This window comes from Gasterosteus aculeatus, chromosome 20 (genome assembly GCF_964276395.1).
Source record: "Gasterosteus aculeatus chromosome 20, fGasAcu3.hap1.1, whole genome shotgun sequence".
NCBI classification, from domain to species: Eukaryota; Metazoa; Chordata; class Actinopteri; order Perciformes; family Gasterosteidae; genus Gasterosteus; species Gasterosteus aculeatus.
The window spans coordinates 14,669,720-14,689,671 of NC_135707.1; the positions used below are offsets into that span (position 1 = coordinate 14,669,720).

Below are 19,952 nucleotides of genomic sequence, written 5' to 3' on the forward strand. Positions count from 1 at the left end.
TGACTGGCTGCTCAGATCTCTTTCAACAGGCCATTGGCCGAAGGAGATGTCCATCACAACGGTTTCGCGTTTGGATACAAAACCATCCGCCCTTTTGCTACCGTCAGCAGTGCTACAGGACTGTATTGTCAAGTAGTTCTGCATAGTAAGTGTTAACTTGCTATTGTCACTATGGCACGTTCATGCAGATGAAGTAAAGATCGACTCAGTTTTCTGCATGTAAGTCATCATGTTTAATAATTGTTTATTACAAATGTCGTAGGGTTATGCTGGTTACTTTAAGCGGTGTATTCCCTTCACCAAGCTCAGATTTACTAATATAGTTAAACAAAATTTTCATTTTTTTAATGAATTTTAAACTTAATAAGTGTTTCAAATTGTGGGCTAAAACAGTCAGTCATCAGTTACAATAGATATGTTTATGAGATATGTACAGAGCTCTACAGCTAAATCAGAAAAAAGTGCACATGCAGGACAGGACAACTATGTTTAGATGAAATATAAAATGTAGCTTGATATTCAGAGACCATTTTAGTTAGTTATTGTTAAGATTATTCAAAATGAAGCAATACAACAGTAAAGGGAAATTATTCAGTGAGAAAAACATTGCATTCCTATGATGTCCTCAATTTAAACAGTGATGGGGACAAACAGCCAGAGTGACATCATGGAAACTGAAGAAGACATTACAGATCCTGCTAAGTTTAGCAATGACACAGCAGCGTGCATGGTTTCTGTGAAAGGCCTGAAGGAAAACTGGCAGAAGTGGTGCGATGAACACCAGGAGTACCAGAAGCACAACCCCTTCAGTCAGGACATCAGACCCAGTGTAACGGTCCCTCAGAGAGGGCACGGCGACTACGGGAGACCACTGCAGGGGTCCGTGACAGCGCAGCGGGGGAAGGATGCTCACACACACATCAGCAGAGAGCTTGAGGAGCTGTGTGATGTGATGAGAAACATCGGACAGCCCGGGGACAGAGAAGGAGATGGAAGCAGCAGCGATGGGAGAGTCGTCACTGTGGAATTCGGGGAACTGTTTGAGCATTATGTGACGATCTCTAATAAACTAGTGGGGATTCTTTTAAGAGCGAGGAAGCAGGGGCTGGTTGACTTTGAGGGGGAGATGTTGTGGCAGGGGAGGGACGACCATACTGTTATCACTCTGTGGCAGTGATCAGAAACATGGGTTAAGGTTTTTAATCCATGTTACTTCAATGCAGCAAACACTGTGGTATTAGGACAGCAGGAGGACTGCACTTATTATTGCACTTAGTTACACGAGGCACTTGTCTTCTTAAAACAGCATCAACTGAATTACTAATCAAAAAAAGTACAAATACATGGAGGAGGTAGTTTGTCAGCTACAATAAGAGGAAATCAGTTAGTGAATATGCAAGTTTTAAAAGCTTTTAATAGCACTCAAAAAGGGCCAAACTATTTGTGCCTGAAATGCAAGTGCATCAGACAAATAATGATAAAGTACTGTTAATAATGGAAATTATGGCAGGAAATGCAAAGCTAAATCTTAAGCAGAAATAAAGAGAAACATTGGTCTCAGGTCAAAACTTAACAATAAACAACATACAAAATATATATAGTTAAACCCTTTATATGTTTTCCAGGGTGGTTTACATGATTTTATTGTCTCGCCAAATTAGGTATTTACAAATTCAGTGAAGGAACGACGGGAAGAGATGTTTTCGGTTGCTGGGATGAATTCTAGGTGGTTAATGAGTCTGAGGCAAAGAGAACACGAGGCTGCCTGTGACAGACAATATGGTGCTATAGGATGAACTTGATCCCAGTTTGCCCGGGTGCTTCAGAGCATTACGAATGTGCGTTGTAGTTTAGGTTACCTTGTTACAGTCGGACACTTTGTTCACCTTCATAACACTGGGATACATCTACTATTAACAGAAGATGTTGCTTCAATGTAACGAGAACTACATTAGTGAACATCATCTGCCAAACTGCTTGTCCCTCCCTCACTGAGAGCAAAACACTCGACTAGATCACGACTCTTTGCTGTCCTTCACATCTTCCTCCGCAAACTAAAGACACACCTCTTCAGACTCTACCTCCACTAAAGACTAACACATTGTAGCACTTAAATTGGATTATTTGATGAAATTGCACTTCTTTCTTGTTTGTATCCTTATGGTTGAATGCACTTATTGTAAGTCGTTTTGGATATGTAATGTAATGTGAACTGATGAATAATAAGCACCATAATATCTGCTGCCCCTAAAAGTAATGGGAATGCAAACTAAAGTTTTGTTTAGCCTAAAGAAGTTGATTATTATTTGCAAGTACTGCTTGTCATTTTATAATAAAGAAAGAAAAGTAGCAACATCCTGTCTGTTGTGTTACTGTGGGTGCTTTGTGAACAGTAAGCACTGACTGGAGTAGTCAGTTAAGCACATATATAAACAGATATTGGGGCTCACTACATAAGGAACACACCGAGAAGCAGCATATATTATTTATTAAGTTAAATTCATTCTTAAAGTATATTCACTTTCATACTGTAGATTTCTTTCTTTTCATTCTTGGTATAGTGTTGTATCATCTTGCATAAATGTGATCTTCAAGCACCACGTCGTTGGTGTTATTTACCCTGAAGACATTGTATCACATGCAAACACTAACCCACTATATATATATATATGTCTGTGCTTGTTGAGCTGATTTATCAAACTTCACTTCATGCGCGTGTCAAAGGATCACGTGTCAGCTTTGTAAATACTTCATAAGGGTTTAACTCTGAGCTTTGACCCACACAATTCCCATCAAGAAGGTGAATCACACGCTATGGGATTTCTGATAAAAGTAATTTGGATTTGGTGGTGGACTTGAGGAAAATACATTAACTTCTTCTTTTAAAATATGAAGAAAAAAAAGTTAGTGTGAGATGTCTGAAGGAGCAAAAAAACAGTTGGCTTCCTTCAAGCCTTCATTTGGCTCTCAGTCGGAAAAGTGGTCATTTGTTGCAAATACGTCCCCGGTTTAAAATGACATCACAGACCACATCTTAATTTGAGGGTGTGGAAGGTGGATGTTTCAGTTCCATCAGCGTCCAATGCTTTAAGAACTTGATCCAAACACGTGATCAGTTTGACTCTTCTTTAGAGTTGAGAAGCTCAATCAGCTGGTCTGCCTGCAAAACATTATAAATGTAAACAAAGTAGAAATGAGACTGACAGCACTTCAGGTTGATCTTTGGTTCAACTTCTGGTTTAATTACTGAACAAAATATGTAATAAAGTAGCAATTATCCAGATTTCAGCAATGTACTCGTGTTGGTTTCATACATTAACTCACCTTTACAGCTTTTAGACTGTAATTCCCTTATGTAATAGGGGTTAGAACCTGGCTTTTAACATACAAAAGGTGTAGGCCAACAAATCACCTGCATATTTATTGGTTTACTACGACTGCTACAGGTTGAGCGGGCTGGGACTGCTAATTTGAGAATGAGAAAAACAACCCGGCTGGTCGCTTGTGAAATAGTGAATTACCAGGTCAAGTCCTTAGATGTTTGAACCCTGGTACCCGCATGAGGGGGTAATTGTACAAAGAAAAAACAGAAGAGGACAGTCAACCTATTTTGTTTTAATTTAGCCCGATGATGCACAATTCAGGGGGTAAGAACAGTTTACTTTACTAACTACTAAATGACATACAATAGCATGTTATGTTTTGTTCTGGAGCACAGAACGTATAATAAAAAGAGGGGGTTTACCGTGATGAACCAATAGGAGTTGAGTCTGTAGAAGAGCCGAGACATGAAGCTCATTTGACTGGCAGGTGCCAGGACATGAAGGTGTAGGTGTGTGACAGAGCAGAATGGGGGCCAGTGGAAACCCAACCTGCAGAAAAGGGAAAGGGTTTGAGTGCACACTGCTTGAAACCTGGTGGAAACGTGGTAAAAGCGAACTCAGTTTAAGTGCAAATTAGGTCAACAGAGCATCAGATATGCTATCAAAGCTAAACAATCCATCAGTAACGATTACACAGCAGCTTAAAAGATTTTCAATGTCATTTAGACTCTGACCTACTGTTCTCCAGGCTAAAACAGTTCATAGTGTTTATACTGATACGATGATGTCTATTGATAAGTATACTGCTTATTAGTACCGGGCATAACTGAAGATTGCTTGTTTGTTCATCTGTCTGGACAGGCACAGGGTTGATTGTTTTCAAAGCCACAATTTGCCTCGAAATAATGCTTCACTATTTGGTAACAGAAAAACTGACGCTTGGCCTTGAACTTGGGTGACAAAAGCTGTTTTGTTAAAGATGTATTTTTGTATCCAAATTGTAGCACACAGTTCCTGGGCCACTCATTTCTAGTGCGATGGGCTCGGAAATAGAAAATAGTAGCTCACCTGATATCAGTAAGATCCGTTATGTTCTTTTTCTGGAGGATCTCCTTCCCCGTGGCGACCATCTGCTTCACTGGGTACGACAACAGAACACGAGTTGCTTTTTAAAACATAATACAATACGCATCAGGCAAAAGAAAATACAAGTTCTAGGCCAAAGGGTTAGTTACCAATTACCAAGTGAAATGGAAGTTTGCAATTTTTCAAAATGCAACCATTTCCAGAGACATCAGTCAGGAAACACGTAGATTAAACGTTACCTAAAGGCACGTGTTCCTTGCCGAGTGATTTACAGTTCCCTACATGTTTGGTTGGAACGACAAGGTAATGATGGGGAGCTCCTGGTTTGATGTCTTGGAAACATGAGATGTCCTCATCCTGCAGCGAAGATACACGAGTCAGCAAATGCAAATGAATGTATCAGCTTCAGGACTGGAAAGGGAGCCGAGTGTGGATAACACGCTTACTTTAATTCAGAACTTCTAGATATTAGTTACACTTTTGTAACAGGTTAGTTACGCCCTATCTCCAGGAATCTCTACACAGCTGTTATTTCCAAACAGGGGTCCCTAACCAGTGTGCGTTTCCTTGCAGTGCAGGAAGTTTGATGAAACAGGACCAAGCTAGCACACAATATAGACGTGCAACAACAATGAGGCACACGCTGCAATAAAACAGACCGGCATCACACTACAAACTGTAGAGCGAAACGCAACTGTGCTCATTCAACATGCTGCAAGGATAAATGAAATTCGTTAGTCTCAAAGTAACTCAAACATCACTTCCGCCATCTTTACAGCGTCACTTGTTACAGAGCCGGACATTGGTCAGCTGTTTACAAAGGCTAAAGCCAGCTGGCCCTGCGCTCAATATGCTTTAGTCATTGCAGTATTCTCACACAGTGGATGAGCTCTGTGCCCATTTCCTTGTTGACAATTCTGCAGAAAATACATTTCTTCTCGTATCCTTCGCTGCTGTTTTTGGGAACATTGGCCGGAGCCTCGACTGCTGCCATTGTTGTCGGGCGTACAGTGTGTGGAGTGTAAGACCAGCGCAGTCGATCCCAGAGACCGTCGAGCTCAAAAGGGGAAACTGTCGATCTGCATCGCAGGATGGGACGACATGTTCCTACAGTCTACGGACAGAACTGCCACCAGGTGGCGATGTGGGTCAACATGTTATTGATTGCTAATTTTCTGGCACAGCGGTCCTGCCTGTATTTTAGTTTAGATGCGTGCTTGATAAAAGCAACAACTAAGCTTAAAAATTTTGTTGATTTAATTGCAGAATATTTGTCTTGTTCGTGTTTTGAGTAAAATTTTGAAAATACTTGTTGACCTATTTGAAAGCATCTATAGTTTCTGTGACTGTGGTTCAGTTCATAGGTCCAGTTAAAAAACAGATGCACGGCTCATTGAGGCAGAGTAGTCATTTATTTAAATTGACGAAGAAACATATTTTTTCTTGAAGAAGAAATATATAGTTACTGAGTTCTGAAGCCAAAGAAATAGAAACAGCACTTTGATAATTAGTTTTCTGACGATGTATATATCTGATGATGTATGTAAAGGTACAGCCACCAATTGTGTCATATAGTTTACTTTTTGTCATTTCAGTGTTTTACTCTATTTTTCGTCCGTTTTCGTGACTATTCAATGGGGGAATGTGTTCTGTAGTTAACTCTATGCCTTTTTTTGCATAGCTATGTGCAGTATTATAGAGAAATACAGTAGCATCATTAATTGATTAGTCACACAAATATGATAATTCCAATATAAGTCTTATTTGTATCATGAGGAAAAAAAACAGCCTTTTCAGTAAAAAAATGTCTTCAACCAGGAAAGACAATGTTTAATATGGTTCAACAAAACATTGGCAGTGCCAGCACCGCCTGGTGTACAGTCATATACAACAAATAAACAAAAACTGAAACAAACAAACAACAATAACGTTTTCTTAAAATTGCCTATTTAAAAGCATAAAAACCTTCCTAAACTAGAAGTGACAGTTGATAACATTTGAGAGCTCTTCCTCAAACAAACTGTATACATAAAATACTAGACGCTATATATAGTGCAATACTTTCAACCTGAGTGGTAAGGTCAGTAGTTTTTTAAATGTTAGAGAACAACATGTACAATTAGAATCTGGATGTGTACTTGCAGGTCCCATAATGTCACAGTGTTTCTACCATGACGTATTTAATTATCGTTTTGTCTGCTCTATAAACAAACATGTATCTTGAATGTACATGGCTGTTGGACAGAAAAAGAAAAATACTTTCCTTAAATCCTGAATGTGCCTACAGTAGTTACAATATGTTTTATTCAACAGTGTTACTGTGAACTTTGTATTGTAATGCTCTTCACAAAACAGGGTTGGAGGGCTTAAAACGCAGTGCTACTGCTGACTAGGCAGTAATTTAGTGCAGCAGGACCCTGAACAACAGGATTTGATTTCACCTCTTTGTCTTTTAAAGGCACAGATCCAACTACCATAAAGGGAAAGTCCAGCACAAGAACCTCCAAAACAGGATTCTGTTACTGGACGTGAGCTTATCTGGACCAGGTGCAGAGACAAAACCACACATACCCCTTGAAGTCATAACGCTTTGCAAATTGGGTTAGTGGGTTTTTCCTTTGGCTCGTCTGTTCAAATGTTCCGCCTTCAGTTCTGCACAGTCCAGACTTCGAGGTCTAGTACATTGAAGTCCACCTGGGTGGAGAGGGACTCGTTTTGGAATGTGGGACAGGAGAAGCTTGAGCCGCGGTACAGATCAGCATCCAGCCACAGGCCAAATCCGCCCCTGCAGACGAGACAACACAAAAAGACACTTAGGCTTCAAATGCAGTGAACGCTGGTCATTTTTTACTTTCTGATATCTCAAATGTAGTAGTTAAAGTGATTACAATATAGTCCTGCTTTTTTTCTTCTTGACAATGCGAGGCTTAACTGCTGCCATTATCTTGATGAGCATCTCTTTATTTTAGGGGAAATGAATGCACACATAACTCACCCTCCTCCACCGATCTGCAGAGATTCCCAATTGCCGCTCACAAAGTAGGAGTTCTCGCCGCTCCACCTGTACGCCTGGGAAAATGCCAAATGAAAGACATAAGACCTTTGTACTCAAACTCTGCCGATATACTGGTATTGGTGATAACGTCAAAATGAAAGAAATAAAGTAAATTATGGAAACTTGATATACAAACACGTAGGTTCTTAGAAATTATTTAGTATCAGTAAGAAACTCGTCTCGTACCTGAAAGTCAGGGTTGAAGCTGAACAGGAAGGTTTCTCCGGTGCCATAGCAGTATTTACTGACTTTGAATGGATCGGAAGAAAAAGCCCCAAACACCTGAAATGACCGAGACATCGAGTTATGTAACTCACAGATGTACTATTAATCGGGGTTAAACCTTTGTTTACAGAAGCTCCTTGTAGTGTCGCGCTCCAAATGCAAACCTTTTTGTGCATGTCTTTGATGACCAGGAGCACAGGGCAGTCCAGGCCAGCCATATTCCTGTACAGCGTCTTCAGGCTGCTCCCGTGAATGGACGTGCTGTAGACTAGTTGCCATGGATAGCCCCAGGTCTTCGCTGGCATCTGGGCAGCGAGCTGTTGGCAAAAGGAGAAGTTAACCAAAAGTGCTCTGACTGAAAGGGTGTGCACCAAAAACGTCTGTCGATGGAGGAAATCATTGCCGAACCAACTACTTCTTTGGAAATGTGCAATGGCTACTCGTGTTGATTCACAAGTGATTTTCAAAACGTGATTCAATATCTTGAAAAACCAAAGGGGAATAATTGGCACATGCACTATTAATGGCATGCAATTTAAGATTTCTATCAAAAGATAAAAGCAGAGTGTGTTGGTGTACTTGCACACTGACCCGCTCCAGGTGTTGGTCATCCAGCAGCTGGCTCTGGTCGTTCAGGACAGGGAGAGAATCTTCAACCTCCTCCTGGTACTCAGGCTCTTCTTCGTCATAGTACTCTGAGCTACACAAACTCAGGCTGCGCTTAGAGTCCTTCACTGTGATAATCTGTTGGAGGACAAGCCATGTTACTAAATGAAAACGACGTCTACGTTACATACAGCAACCTGTGCTTGAATAACTCATTTAGACTCATTTCAAATTTAATCAGAAAAATATTCTATTTCACCAGCAAATGGTGGTTAATACAGCTTTCATTTCATATTGCCAGATGAAAAGCTGTCTAGCATGTATGGATGAAGGCTCACATTTCTTACCCCCAAAGTAAAGTATATTTTACCCGATAAATGCAAAACATCTGTCTAAGCGGTAACATGCAGCATAGCAGTCCTACCTCCACATACGGCTCCATGCAGTCACTGGCAAAATAAAGCACCTTGACATTTTCTGGAAGCAGCTTCATAGTTTCTGATTTCTCTGTCAAGCTCTGCACTCTGCAATGCCACATGTCTGTTTCTCAAAGCGGGAAGCATTAATGCATTTTATATCCCTGAGCTGCTTTCCCTTTCTGCATTGAAATGCTATTGGTTTGAAGTCTGAGTAGAGGGGCGTCTCATTGGTTAACAGCAGTGACTCTGTGGGACTTCTAACAGTTCCGTTTCTCTGTAACAGGAAAGTGAAGAGCTGCTCGGGAAAATGGGGGGGAGTAACGGATAGACTGTCTATATATGGAGAACTGAACTCTGGGAGAACTGCCAAAGCATCTGGGGCCTCAGTTACAGTAAATCTGAACTACTACTGAGATAATTCCACAAATGTTTAAACTGTTTTTATTGCCTTGTCCTGATCTCATCCTGCAGTTGAAGAGCAATAAATGGATGCATGTGTGTGTGTGTGTGTGTGTGTGTGTGTGTGTGTTTGTGTGTTTGTGCATATCCTACCTTCCAGTTTTTATTGGTGGAGTTGACAGAGTTACTGAAGAACCGGTTAATTACCGCCACCTTCCTCTTTACCACAACCAGATAACGGTTCTGATGTTTCTTTTTGACGAGGTAGCAGGGCTGCCGGTACTTCTTGTTGCCCTTTGTGTAGATTGTTGGCGACCACTGTACGAAGAAAGTGGAGAGGTGTTCGACCCTGTCGAAGCAGTAGGAGAATGTTTTTCTAATGTAAATTCATTATAATTATATTATAACAAATAGTTTTAAATGTGAATAGCAAATACCACTATGCAGTTAATATGACACAATGTCTGTTAAGACATTGAAAAAAGAATCTAATGCATAATAACTGTGTTTTTAATATTAACTGCAGCACAGTAAATACTTTTTTTTAACCTAAAATAAGCCTTTAATGAGCCCGCAACTTTAAAGCATTCATGACAACCTACTTTCAGATAGAAAAAAAGAGGGAAGTGGAGCAACTGCCTTCACATTACTCAATTATGCTTTTAACCGTGCCTGGACACGACTAGCGGGAAAGTGAAGCATTCTCTGAATGCTTCACTGAGTTTTAACCCTGATGCGCTAAGGATGTCTGAGGACATCCGGAAGCCCCTTTCTGGAGTCTATGTTGGAATCTGCCAACTCCTCTGGTTTTCCAAAAGAGAGCCACCTCTAGGCAATTAATTACTGGAGTACGAACCCATTATTACTCTCGCTGGTGTTTAACCTCTCTTCTTACACCAAATCAGCAACGCGCGTAACTATGAAATTACTTTAACAGTGTGACTCCCATATCTTGTTTAACTGTGTTGAAACAAGCAATCCAAAGTACTGTCTGATTGAGCTCAAGATTACATCACCACATTCCAGCACAGTAATGTCTACAGCTCTCCCGTGGTGCATTTCACTTACTCGCCGACGCTGTAGACTACTCCCATGGCGGATTGAAGATGAGGTGTGAACTGTAAGAACAAGGAGAGAGTAGATGGTTTTGGTGTCTCAATGCTGAAGCTGCCTGTCCTCTCTGAATTGCCGCCATCGGCAGCATTTTGTACCGGTGGATCAATTGCTGAGATAACCCCCTTTGACCATAAACCCTCCCTGGACAGCTTTACGTGACCTGGACATATTCCTATGAGGATTTCCCAATGGGGCCTTGAAGCCACAGAAGGGGGACGCATTAACTTGTCTTGCTCAGGGTCTCTGTCCTTAAATCTGGCTCGAGGTTCTCACTGTATCAAGGTAGAGGCTCCGTGACCAAATAAGGTTAAACGCCTGTCTGTCTGTGAGTTTGATTGTCTGTTCTTTGTTCTTCCCGTCTGTGTTAAGATAACTTGTGTCTCTTCCCATTTCAACAGAGGTGAAAACTAAACTAATTACATGAACATGTTTGTAGATTCTGAGGAACTACAGTTGTATCTGCATTTCAGGGAAAAACATTTGCACTTTTAAAGACAGCTACATTCATCTTACTGATACCTCATGCGGTACTGATTACCTTCCATTGTCAGATTTTAAAAACCTTTAGTAACCAAACAAGACACATGCATTGTTTTACAGTGAAGTAAAAATCAGCTCGACTTCAATCAAATACATTTAACAGAACATTAGAAACACTTGTCTAAATAACAGAAATCCCAATAATATATCATGCTGTGGGTCACCTTTCTAAAAAATGGTTGCTTTTACCTTTGATACGTAAATGTTAATACTTGCATGCACTGCATTTGTAAGCTAATAGTTGTGGGTGCTTACCTTGGACTGAGCCATGCTGGATGTCCACTGCTGGATGTCTGCTTAAGGCTGAGGCTGTTTGCTGGACCTTCATATTGATGGTACACGCAGGAGAGGGCTATTGATTGTCTCATCTTACTCTTGACAAGAAAGCAAATGTGTGCGTTTTCTCAAATGTAAAATCATACCTTTAAATTTGATTGCAATGCATTTAATTGTAGTATTTCACACTGTAATATTCATTTTTTATTTAAATTATCTCCCCCACTGCATTACGCCACATTCATTTCTCTCTTTCTCCTTTCTTTTTTTTAATTGCTCTTGAACAATACAAAAAGGGAAGTTGTTAACAGCTTATTCCGCTAGTCTAAAATGTCGGTTTCACTGATAGATGCACTCAGAACACTCTGCAGTTTGATTTGGAAGCTTCCGGGGTTTTGAGAAGATGAGGAATTGTTGAGGATAAACACATTCACACGGGTGTGTTGGATCCATTCAGCCAACACAACTGCTGTTCATGTTCATGCTGTTTGTACCTCTATAGTTTGCTGTATTTACAGGGTTGATCTGACTGCAGGGAAATGACACGGGTGGCTCCACAAACATTGGTGTAATCTATCGTTTGAGGCCCTTATCTTTACAGTCATCACTGTGTATCAGAATTATTCAATCCATCAAGCCCTCAAATCAAGATTTAATCAAAGCAGCAAACCACAGTGGTACTCCTTGACATCTACGCACGAGCAATAGTCAATACAAGCCATTCAGATTTGATCAGTATCTATTGTGGGCTACTATCTTTAGTCATTAACTGGGTAAAACAAATAAACTCACTGGGCCAGTTTATCCGAACATGCTGAGCTGTTAAAGCAGTAATCCTATTGTGTGTCTTCAGTTGCATGACTAAAGCTTTCAAAATACTCTGCTCTATTAAGTCAAGTTCTATTCAGTTAAAGTATTTATCGTCATGTTTCAGAATCTTCAGCCTCTACATCAAAGTTACTGTCATCAAATTGACAGGGCCGTATTTTACTCAATTAAAAATGAGAATGCAGTGCTCAAACAAAGAGTGTTCATGTTCAACTACCAGGTCAGCAGATTACAATGGGGGCACTGTGGGGTCAACAATTAGTCCTGATGCTCTTACACAAGAGAAGTAGAATGGAAGAGATCAATTCTGACACACAAGACAAGATCGATAAGCAAGCACACAGGCTTTATACACACACTTAAAAACATAGATAGAAAAATGCATATGTGCAACACCAGCCGACACGCATGTGCCAACTCTCAAACACGAACACCTCAGCATGCACACGTGTCAGTTCCACTGCATCCCAGCTTAAGTCTGTCTGATGCTCTGTGTTGTGAAGACTGTGGGATTTTATTCTAACGACAGTTATGACATGGGTAAATTAAATGTTCACACGGGGAAAAGGTGTGGTAACGAGAGACATTTCTTTGCTCTTTCATCTCCTGTCTTTTTAAAATCAGCCCACTGCTTTCCATGACGGTAGAAGTCTGTATGTTAAAACTGAAAATAACGCCACCTGCATGGTTTGCAGTGTTTCCTGTCACCAAAGCAAAATGAAGATTAAAAAAACTATGTGAATAATAATCACATTTACACAATACACATATGACAAAACATGCATGCAAAGGGCAGCTATCATACAACCGAGGTGCATGTGTGTTTTGACGATGTGTTATTGGAAAGAAAAAAAAATCAGAAACTGCCAGGCGGCTGTTTTGTCCTGAGCAGAGCTGCGGGAGACCTTCAATGATAGTAGGACGCTTTCAATGAAGAAATACTTTCCCTTCTGATGTAACTGATTCCACTCAGCGACTGACCTCATTTGGAGCTGCCAAACAGTAGCATCTCCAAGTGGCCTTCTGCACATCGAAACAAGCAACGTCCCACAGTGCAGATTGGTCCACTGGCTGTCCAGGCAACTCAAATCCGAACCATAAGTTAACAAAGCTGTTGAAAGAATCTTCTTTCTCATTTTATTCAGTAGTTAGTGTTTGTGAAATAATAATTCACACATTTACATACATTCAGATAGAACTGTTTGTACAAGGACTGCTCCAATATTTTTTAAGACTTTATGGAGTTATTTTGCACAACAGTAACACAAAATTACTGAAATAGGTAATGGTCAGTTTAATAACTGCCAAATTCCTGTCCCGATATTTTTGGAATCTAGTCCCAAAGGCTGTGGGACTTCCCAGTGCATAAGCAAACATTCAGACACATCCACACCCACAACATACCTTTGTTATTTCCTTGGCAGGAGGTTGTGGCAGTTAGGGCAGAGCCATTGTTGCTCTAACTCTCCTCCAGTTCTTGTAAATGCTCTCTGCCCCTGCATGCTTCCAGCCAGGCATCGGAAAAATCTTCCACAAGCCAGCATGCTCGTTTCTTTGGGTTCACTACACACGCACACAAACAATCACGCAAACGTTTCTCAGCCTGGAATTCAAATGCATTTGATGATTTGCGAGTTGCAGACGGGTGACTCTGTGTGTGGTGCAAGTATATCAACCTCCAAAACACGCTTTGCACGGTTTGAGATTGTATTAAAAGGGGGATAATCACTGCTAGAATGCTAATATTAAGGATGTTGCGTAGTTGATAGAAATTGAAGATACTTCATATGTCCATTTGTGCTTTTGCCAGACCGTCCTCTTACCACAAACATTTTGCTGACATTGTTGGCTTGATATACATATAAACGTATAAAACATATTTACAACACAACCATCTACATTTTCTGACAGTGAAAATGCTCGTTTTATAATGGAAGCTCATTCCAATGAAATGAACCATGTGGTGCAAATCAAACCAAATTATCTTAAAGGCCCAAAGTTGAACCTCAACATTTTATTCTGAGTTCAGCTCAATTGCTTCCTGTCTCTGCAGCTGTAGAACCTAGTGAGACACCTGTAAAGCAAGAATCACTGAAAACTAACCTGCTTTTACGGTAAATAAGGTGATCTGACATTTTTACCACATTTGATGTTTGGTTGAGGAGCTATAGCTATTGCAAGGTTTAAAGAAAGCATGCAAACAGCAGATCTCATGGCTGTTTTGTCAGTGGCTAATAAGTAGGTATATAATGAAAATATGTTGGAAATATCAATCTATATAGTTTTTGTTTTACATCTTGGTATAATTGCGTTATATCATTCAAGTATCCATATTTACTGTCGGAGTCTGTATTAAGCTAAAATGAAGCAGTGCGGGGGTCATTTAAAGTGACGTGACCACAAGTCGAACCCTGCAGCGGAATTGATTTTCAACTGTCCAAAAGTCCATTAGGTGGTTGTTGCATGTGCCTTTGTTCAGGTTGTGTGTCTTCCTCTGTATGTGCGTGTGTGTGTGATTGTATTTGCTACATAGCGAGGACAGAAAAAAGTTTTTAACCTACATGTTTGGCAATGACGTGCAGTCAGTGTAGGCACTGCCAAACATAAAAATAATTTTATGTGATAATCTTGTATTCGTATCTTTACTGTTTATTCTTATAATTATAGATGCAATATGTGTGTTATTCCAATTGTTTAGATGTTACAATGACGAATGCAGCCGTTACGCATAATCACATACAAAGAAATGGCAGAATAAGCAGTGCGTTTACCGTCCATTCATTGCGTACAAGCAAAAAACCCAAACCCGATCCTGTATTCCACACCACGTACGTCAAAAAGCACAACTCTGCTGTGCCTTTGCAGGTAAATAGGTTATGCCAGTAATCATCTATACGTAACGTATCAAACATGGACCAATTCAAATCGAGATATTACTGGACACTTGATATAGAAATCTTAAACTTAATATTGAATTGCTAAGTGTGGTGGAAGCCATTTGCCACAGTGCTGTTTTCATTGATGCTGACTGACAAACATAATTGGCCGCTGTGCAATAATTAAGCAATAATTTCCGAGAGGCATCAATAATGTTACAATCGGTTGTTAAAGGCAGCACTTCCCCAAACGGACGCTGTTCCGGTCTTTTCTTTTTCGGCGATCGCCACCATGAGTGAGTGAGCGAGAGATAGCAACAGTGCTACTTTTGTGAAGCGCAAAATTGGTGACTTTGCTTTCTTCAGTGAAAACATACAAACTTGTAATATTCCAGTTATTTCACATATTAATGTATAATGTGATCATTGTTTTTCATCATTCTATCCACTTCCTTTCAAAGCACACAAAACTGGTTTGGACCGGATGCAGCACTGCTTTTGTAGAGTTAGTGTGTGCGTGTGTGTGTGTGTGTGTGTGTGTGTGTGTGTGTGTGTGTGTTTTTCTACTGTAGGCTACCTTCAAAAGCGTGAGCATCCATCTATGCTGTACTTGCTATCTAAATGATTGTATATGTCATCTATACTCATTCTTTCTCACTAGAATGTGTACTTTCTAACTTCTAGTGACACTGTGATGAAACAGAGGATATAACAGTAAGTAGTTTTAGGCCTGACTAAAGGTGTAGTAATTCTGACTCTGTTGTTTTAGGGTTAATCCGGGATGCTTCTTAGAGTAACATCTCCAGTGACCCACTTACAGAACCAGATGCATTGTGGGACACGCAGGTTAAGAAAGACCACAACAAAGCCATTCTTGCCACATTCTCTGAAACAAGGACTTCGATTCGGGGGAAATTTGAGTCGGTGCAAGATGAAAGGAAGATTTATACTAGGAAATGTGCGTAGGTTCCCAATGCATCCGCTGCTTATTCCGTTATAGAATTAAACTGAAACCTCGTTCCAAATCTGAAAAGGTCTAAACCAAAAAAAGAGGACTCAACGTTGAAAGGGGTTTTCATGACAAAATTGACCTATATTTATTCTGCTGATAATCAATATTCAATCCTAACAATGAAATTGTCACGACCCCAGCTCCCTGAGCATGTTTCCCTATTGTCTGTTTGTTTTTCATGGTTGCCGAGCAACGTGGAGAGGCGGAGAGTTCCAGGCCTGCGGCCAATCAAGCCAACACACCTGATCTTGATTAGCCACCCTAGTTAAGCTGAGACCGACATCCAGTCCTTGCCGGATTGTTAGACGAAGTAGTACGTGTGCCTGCATTCGCTACCACCGCTACTTACTGAGATCCCGAGAATCCCCTTGAGAAACACTTACTTGTCTTTTGTCCTGTTTTCTAGTTCTGCACCTGGGAACCCGTCAACCTCGCCTGGCCACGGAGACGCCTCCACCCCCACCACCTCACCTTGACTCGCCATTCTGCACGTTGGACTACTCCTGCACAGTGTCAATAAAGACTCTTTGTTTTCACCTGAACCCATCTGGTCTGGTCTGCGTTTGGGTTCCATCAGAGGGACGTGACAGAAATATATTAACCATTTTTATTTTGAGCCACGCTTGGAGCATGTTTGTTAGTCCAGCACTGAAAAACTATATCGTTTGTAACATTCATGGTCCCCAGACGATGAATCTGAATTACTTTCTTAATCCGCCGACTGTTTTCACTATGAACTGCACAGATATCCATGGTGCTTGGATGATGAATTGTAATAACTTTGGTGATCCCTTAACTTGGTCAAAATGGATATTTGTACCATAATGTATTTTGGTTAATCTCCACCTGCCTGCAAACATCCGCCTTCCATTGGAGGTGTCACTGTTAAGTGATTTGTCGGTCGCCACACACAATGCTTAACTTGTGTGCAGGCTGCAGTGCTCAGGCCTCCAGCTCTGGCCCCTCCTTGAAAAGAACATTACCCAAATGAAGAGTATAATTTAATAGATATTAACAGAATGAATGCATCGCTGCAACTACAATGTTCACATGTATAATCTCTGCGTCATAATGAAGTCAATCTTCTGAGACTTCTGCCCACAGTGTTTGCAAAAATTCATTTTCTGACTCACAAAGATCCCATTGGAATGATACAGTTGTACTTCGTGACGTGTGCCCAGACTCATAGAGTGAAGCAGAGCAACATTAGAGAGGTTTTAGTACGGGATCATTCAGACGCATTCTTTGATCTTACAGTAAGTACATTCATATTGAGATGTAAGTCTGAGGATATGGTTGTTCAATCCTCATGGCATGCAGATTACAAATTATTCTCCATGCAAATTTAATAACAACCCCTAAAATGATCCAGAGACATTTGAGTAGCTGTTATAAGGGTTAAAATGCACTTGAACACAACCCAATTACAAAACAGCAAAGTTGATTTTTTTCTCATCTTTGACTGAGGGTTCATTGGGTTTTGGTCGCACAGTGATAAGACTTTGCGGTCATGTACCGTCAGCAGTTTTCCAGAGGTGCTCATTCAGTTGCTGAGTTCGAGTTGAGTTTCATGCAAGGAAGCAGTGGTTACTGTGAGCGTTCCGTGCTGTCATGTGGGTGTGCAGGATCTGTCGATACTTGTATAATACGTCTTCACTGTGGCGCAATGTGGGAAAACTGCCCCTGGTACCGCTGTGGTTGAAGAGACTTGTCGAGGCTTATGACACGTGTAGCTTGCAGCTTGTCAGCATGGCCACACAATTGCTGATCTTCTGAAAAACGTGTCGCTCCTTAGCAACATTCATAACTGAATCTCTTGCATATGATTTCAAAGATATAAAAAGTTTATATCCATGTGCAAGTGTTTCACATATATTTGTATAAATGTTTCGAATGTGTATGTATACGTTTTTCATGTGTATGTAGGCTATGCTCTGAAATGTACAAGCAATGTGTTCATACAAGTGATTTCCGTCGTGGCTGTGCGAGCGTTTCACTAGTGAATGTAAGAGTGTTTCAGTACTTTGTATAAATGAAATCTTACTAGCGTACGGGGGCATATAGTTACACCGGAAGACGGAAGCAAAGAGTGCAGCTTTTGAACAGCGAAAAAGCGCAGAGTCTTCCGCCCTTCTTCAATATATGTTTCTTTTCTGGACTTTCTGTTCAGATAAGAAGTTAAGTCAATAGTTAAGTCCTAAACGGCCCCTCATACAGAACAGAACATTCAAAGATCAAATCAAAGTCGTGGAGCAGTACAAATGTTTCAACTAGTAGAATTCAACATTGGTAGACTGAAACTGTTGAAAAGAAAAGATTTAGTTATTTTTAGTTGTACTATATTTATTATTTCTTTGAGTGGCTCTTTAAGGAGGGAACATTTCCCTTTTTGTATAGTAGAACGTGAGTAAATGAGACTGACAGTCATTTCATGTCATAATTCTGGCAACTTCTGGTGTCACAGGGATTCATCAGCATGTTCTTAGACATCCCTTGTGGGCGTAGAGAAGTCTGACAGGAGCGTGTGTGTGTGTGTGTGTGTGTGTGTGTGTGTGTGTGTGTGTGCGTGTGTGTGTGTGATCTACTTTGAGGCAACAATGGAAGAGTTGTACGTGCAATGTGCAAAGTGAAATGACCTTCAAAAGCTCAACGAAGGCATCTAGTGGAGAGAGGAGGCTTCACACGCCAAAGAAAAATAAAAGTGAAATGAAGGAATATTCCTTCCTAAACAAGAAGGACTATTCGCTCGCAGCCTTGTATTATTCTCAGGGACCTTTTCCTTGTCTTGCTCATTTGCAGCGTCTGATACGGTGAAACGATCGTTCTGTCACGCTAGTACTTTACAGTTGAAGATAGTAGATATTTGAATACGTTGTTTATACATTTTCAACAATTCACGATTAAATAACAAATGTACTGTAACGGACTGGTAAGCGGAGCCTCAATTTACTATGTTTTAGTGGTTCAGTAAACGTTACGCCAGTTATCCTGGTGCCACCTATGGGCACATGTTGTGGGGGTGTTTGGGTGCGGGTGTAGTAGGTAACGCGGGAGCGTGCGTTGTGTCGGAGGTGCTTGTTGTTGTTCGGCGTAGACTACGGCCCACAGTAGCCTGTTCGATTAATAAAAACCATAAAAGAGTCCATTGTCTGGAGCTTCATTAGCGAGAGTCGCTACAGTACTCTTTACTACTACTTTCTAGACTAGAAAGGATGTGTTTAATTCTAAATACAATCTAAGCTTGATGTTGTCAGCGTACCTGTATGTGGGACAGTACTGAACATCTGCCTCAGTATTGAGCTGGATGTAAGCATAGCACTGGTTTCCTCAACAAAAAGCATAGCAACGTCATTTTTCAATGAGCTTTGTGGAAAACACAACATGAACACGTTTATGATCATTTACAAAACGTATTTCATCCTATTTAACCAAATGCCATTGTGACGCACACAAAATGTATGGTCACATTTGTGTTTGTTTTAATTAATTTGAAATGAAGAACATTTGTCTCATGTGTGATGCGCTGTTAGGATGATAGTAGCCCTGTGTAACGTTACGTAACCCCCCTCGTTTTATCTGGTTTCTATACATCTACTATACTTTTGTGATTAAATTAATCAATTCGTTATGTTATGTTCTGTTGGGTTGATTTAGACTTAGTATGCTAATTTGACTACAATTTGTATTTAAAATCACTGTTAGCACGTGATAGCCGCTTGCTGTACAAATGAAGCAGAGGCGCCTTCTTCAATCCATGATATTAATGCAAGCCTTTATGGTTTGGTTTGTGAATTTGTATTGTTTGTATTTTTGAAGCATGTTTCTCAGGCAAAAATGTAGACATGTGGAGATGCTTTCACCTCAAATGTGAAATTAGTTGCTATTACATTGCAATAGCAACTAATTTGTAATGTAATGTAATTATGCTATTACATAATTACATTGCTTGAGAAGACGCTGACAGAAGAAGCCACACTTCTGCCTGTGTCATTTATTCTTGTGTCATCGCCATCGGCCTCTCTCATCCTGAGAGCTGTAATGCCAATAAAAATAAGTTAATGTGCCGGTTTCTATAATCACTCATCAAACAGCCTGCTGTCACTCACTCGGAGCTTAGATTATTACAAAAAAAACAGATTGGACAAAAATAAATAAATAATTACAAATATATACATGAATTACTATATATAC

General features: G+C 40.4%; 3 protein-coding genes and 1 long non-coding RNA gene across 7 annotated transcripts; 2 read left to right on the forward strand and 2 right to left on the reverse strand.

The window, feature by feature from the left end:
• The first annotated feature begins 100 nt into the window (after window positions 1-100).
• Window positions 101-2,069, forward strand: LOC120810995 (actin-binding Rho-activating protein). The gene is made up of 2 exons (XM_040166064.2): window positions 101-219; window positions 639-2,069. Exon 2 carries the CDS (start codon window positions 641-643, stop codon window positions 1,175-1,177), a length of 537 nt encoding a protein of 178 aa, XP_040021998.1. The 5' UTR covers window positions 101-219; window positions 639-640; the 3' UTR covers window positions 1,178-2,069.
• Window positions 2,070-2,471: 402 nt separating this feature from the next.
• Window positions 2,472-5,576, reverse strand: hint3 (histidine triad nucleotide binding protein 3). Its single transcript, XM_040165634.2, has 5 exons — window positions 5,287-5,576; window positions 4,649-4,766; window positions 4,392-4,461; window positions 3,746-3,872; window positions 2,472-3,160 (listed from the first exon to the last, which is right to left on the reverse strand). Exons 1-5 carry the CDS (start codon window positions 5,401-5,403, stop codon window positions 3,113-3,115), a joined length of 480 nt encoding a protein of 159 aa, XP_040021568.2. The 5' UTR covers window positions 5,404-5,576; the 3' UTR covers window positions 2,472-3,112.
• Window positions 5,577-6,199: 623 nt separating this feature from the next.
• Window positions 6,200-12,979, reverse strand: ncoa7a (nuclear receptor coactivator 7a). Of its 4 annotated transcripts, XM_040165632.2 has the most exons (9): window positions 12,855-12,979; window positions 11,025-11,091; window positions 10,182-10,231; window positions 9,267-9,462; window positions 8,281-8,433; window positions 7,854-8,006; window positions 7,651-7,746; window positions 7,405-7,478; window positions 6,200-7,194 (listed from the first exon to the last, which is right to left on the reverse strand). In XM_040165632.2, exons 2-9 carry the CDS (start codon window positions 11,037-11,039, stop codon window positions 7,056-7,058), a joined length of 876 nt encoding a protein of 291 aa, XP_040021566.1. In that variant the 5' UTR covers window positions 11,040-11,091; window positions 12,855-12,979; the 3' UTR covers window positions 6,200-7,055. The 4 variants fall into 4 exon arrangements, with proteins under 4 accessions (XP_040021566.1, XP_077950265.1, XP_077950264.1 ...); XM_078094139.1 differs by lacking the exon at window positions 12,855-12,979 and having other exon boundaries at window positions 9,267-9,431; window positions 11,025-11,112; XM_078094138.1 differs by lacking the exons at window positions 11,025-11,091; window positions 12,855-12,979 and having other exon boundaries at window positions 10,182-10,808.
• A 1,223-nt stretch (window positions 12,980-14,202) lies between these two features.
• LOC144389457 (uncharacterized) lies at window positions 14,203-16,303 on the forward strand. The gene is made up of 2 exons (XR_013453542.1): window positions 14,203-16,074; window positions 16,168-16,303. It is a non-coding gene; the product is annotated as an uncharacterized LOC144389457 (long non-coding RNA).
• Window positions 16,304-19,952: the final 3,649 nt, after the last annotated feature.

Bases quoted from the DNA above. Each gene is read 5' to 3' on its own strand.
- LOC120810995 (XM_040166064.2), top strand. From the start codon at position 641: ATGGGGACAAACAGCCAGAGTGACATCATGGAAACTGAAGAAGACATT.
- hint3 (XM_040165634.2), bottom strand. From the start codon at position 5,403: ATGGCAGCAGTCGAGGCTCCGGCCAATGTTCCCAAAAACAGCAGCGAA. The intron at 4,462-4,648 runs GTAACGTTTAAT...TGTCGTACCCAG, and splicing joins CAAGGAACACGTGCCTTTAG to TGAAGCAGATGGTCGCCACG. The intron at 3,161-3,745 runs GTAAACCCCCTC...AATGTTTTGCAG, and splicing joins ACTCCTATTGGTTCATCACG to GCAGACCAGCTGATTGAGCT.
- ncoa7a (XM_078094138.1), bottom strand. From the start codon at position 10,450: ATGCGTCCCCCTTCTGTGGCTTCAAGGCCCCATTGGGAAATCCTCATA. The intron at 8,434-9,266 runs GTAGGATATGCA...GTCCTCCAACAG, and splicing joins CCACCAATAAAAACTGGAAG to ATTATCACAGTGAAGGACTC. The intron at 7,479-7,650 runs GTACGAGACGAG...GCATTTTCCCAG, and splicing joins GCTTCAACCCTGACTTTCAG to GCGTACAGGTGGAGCGGCGA.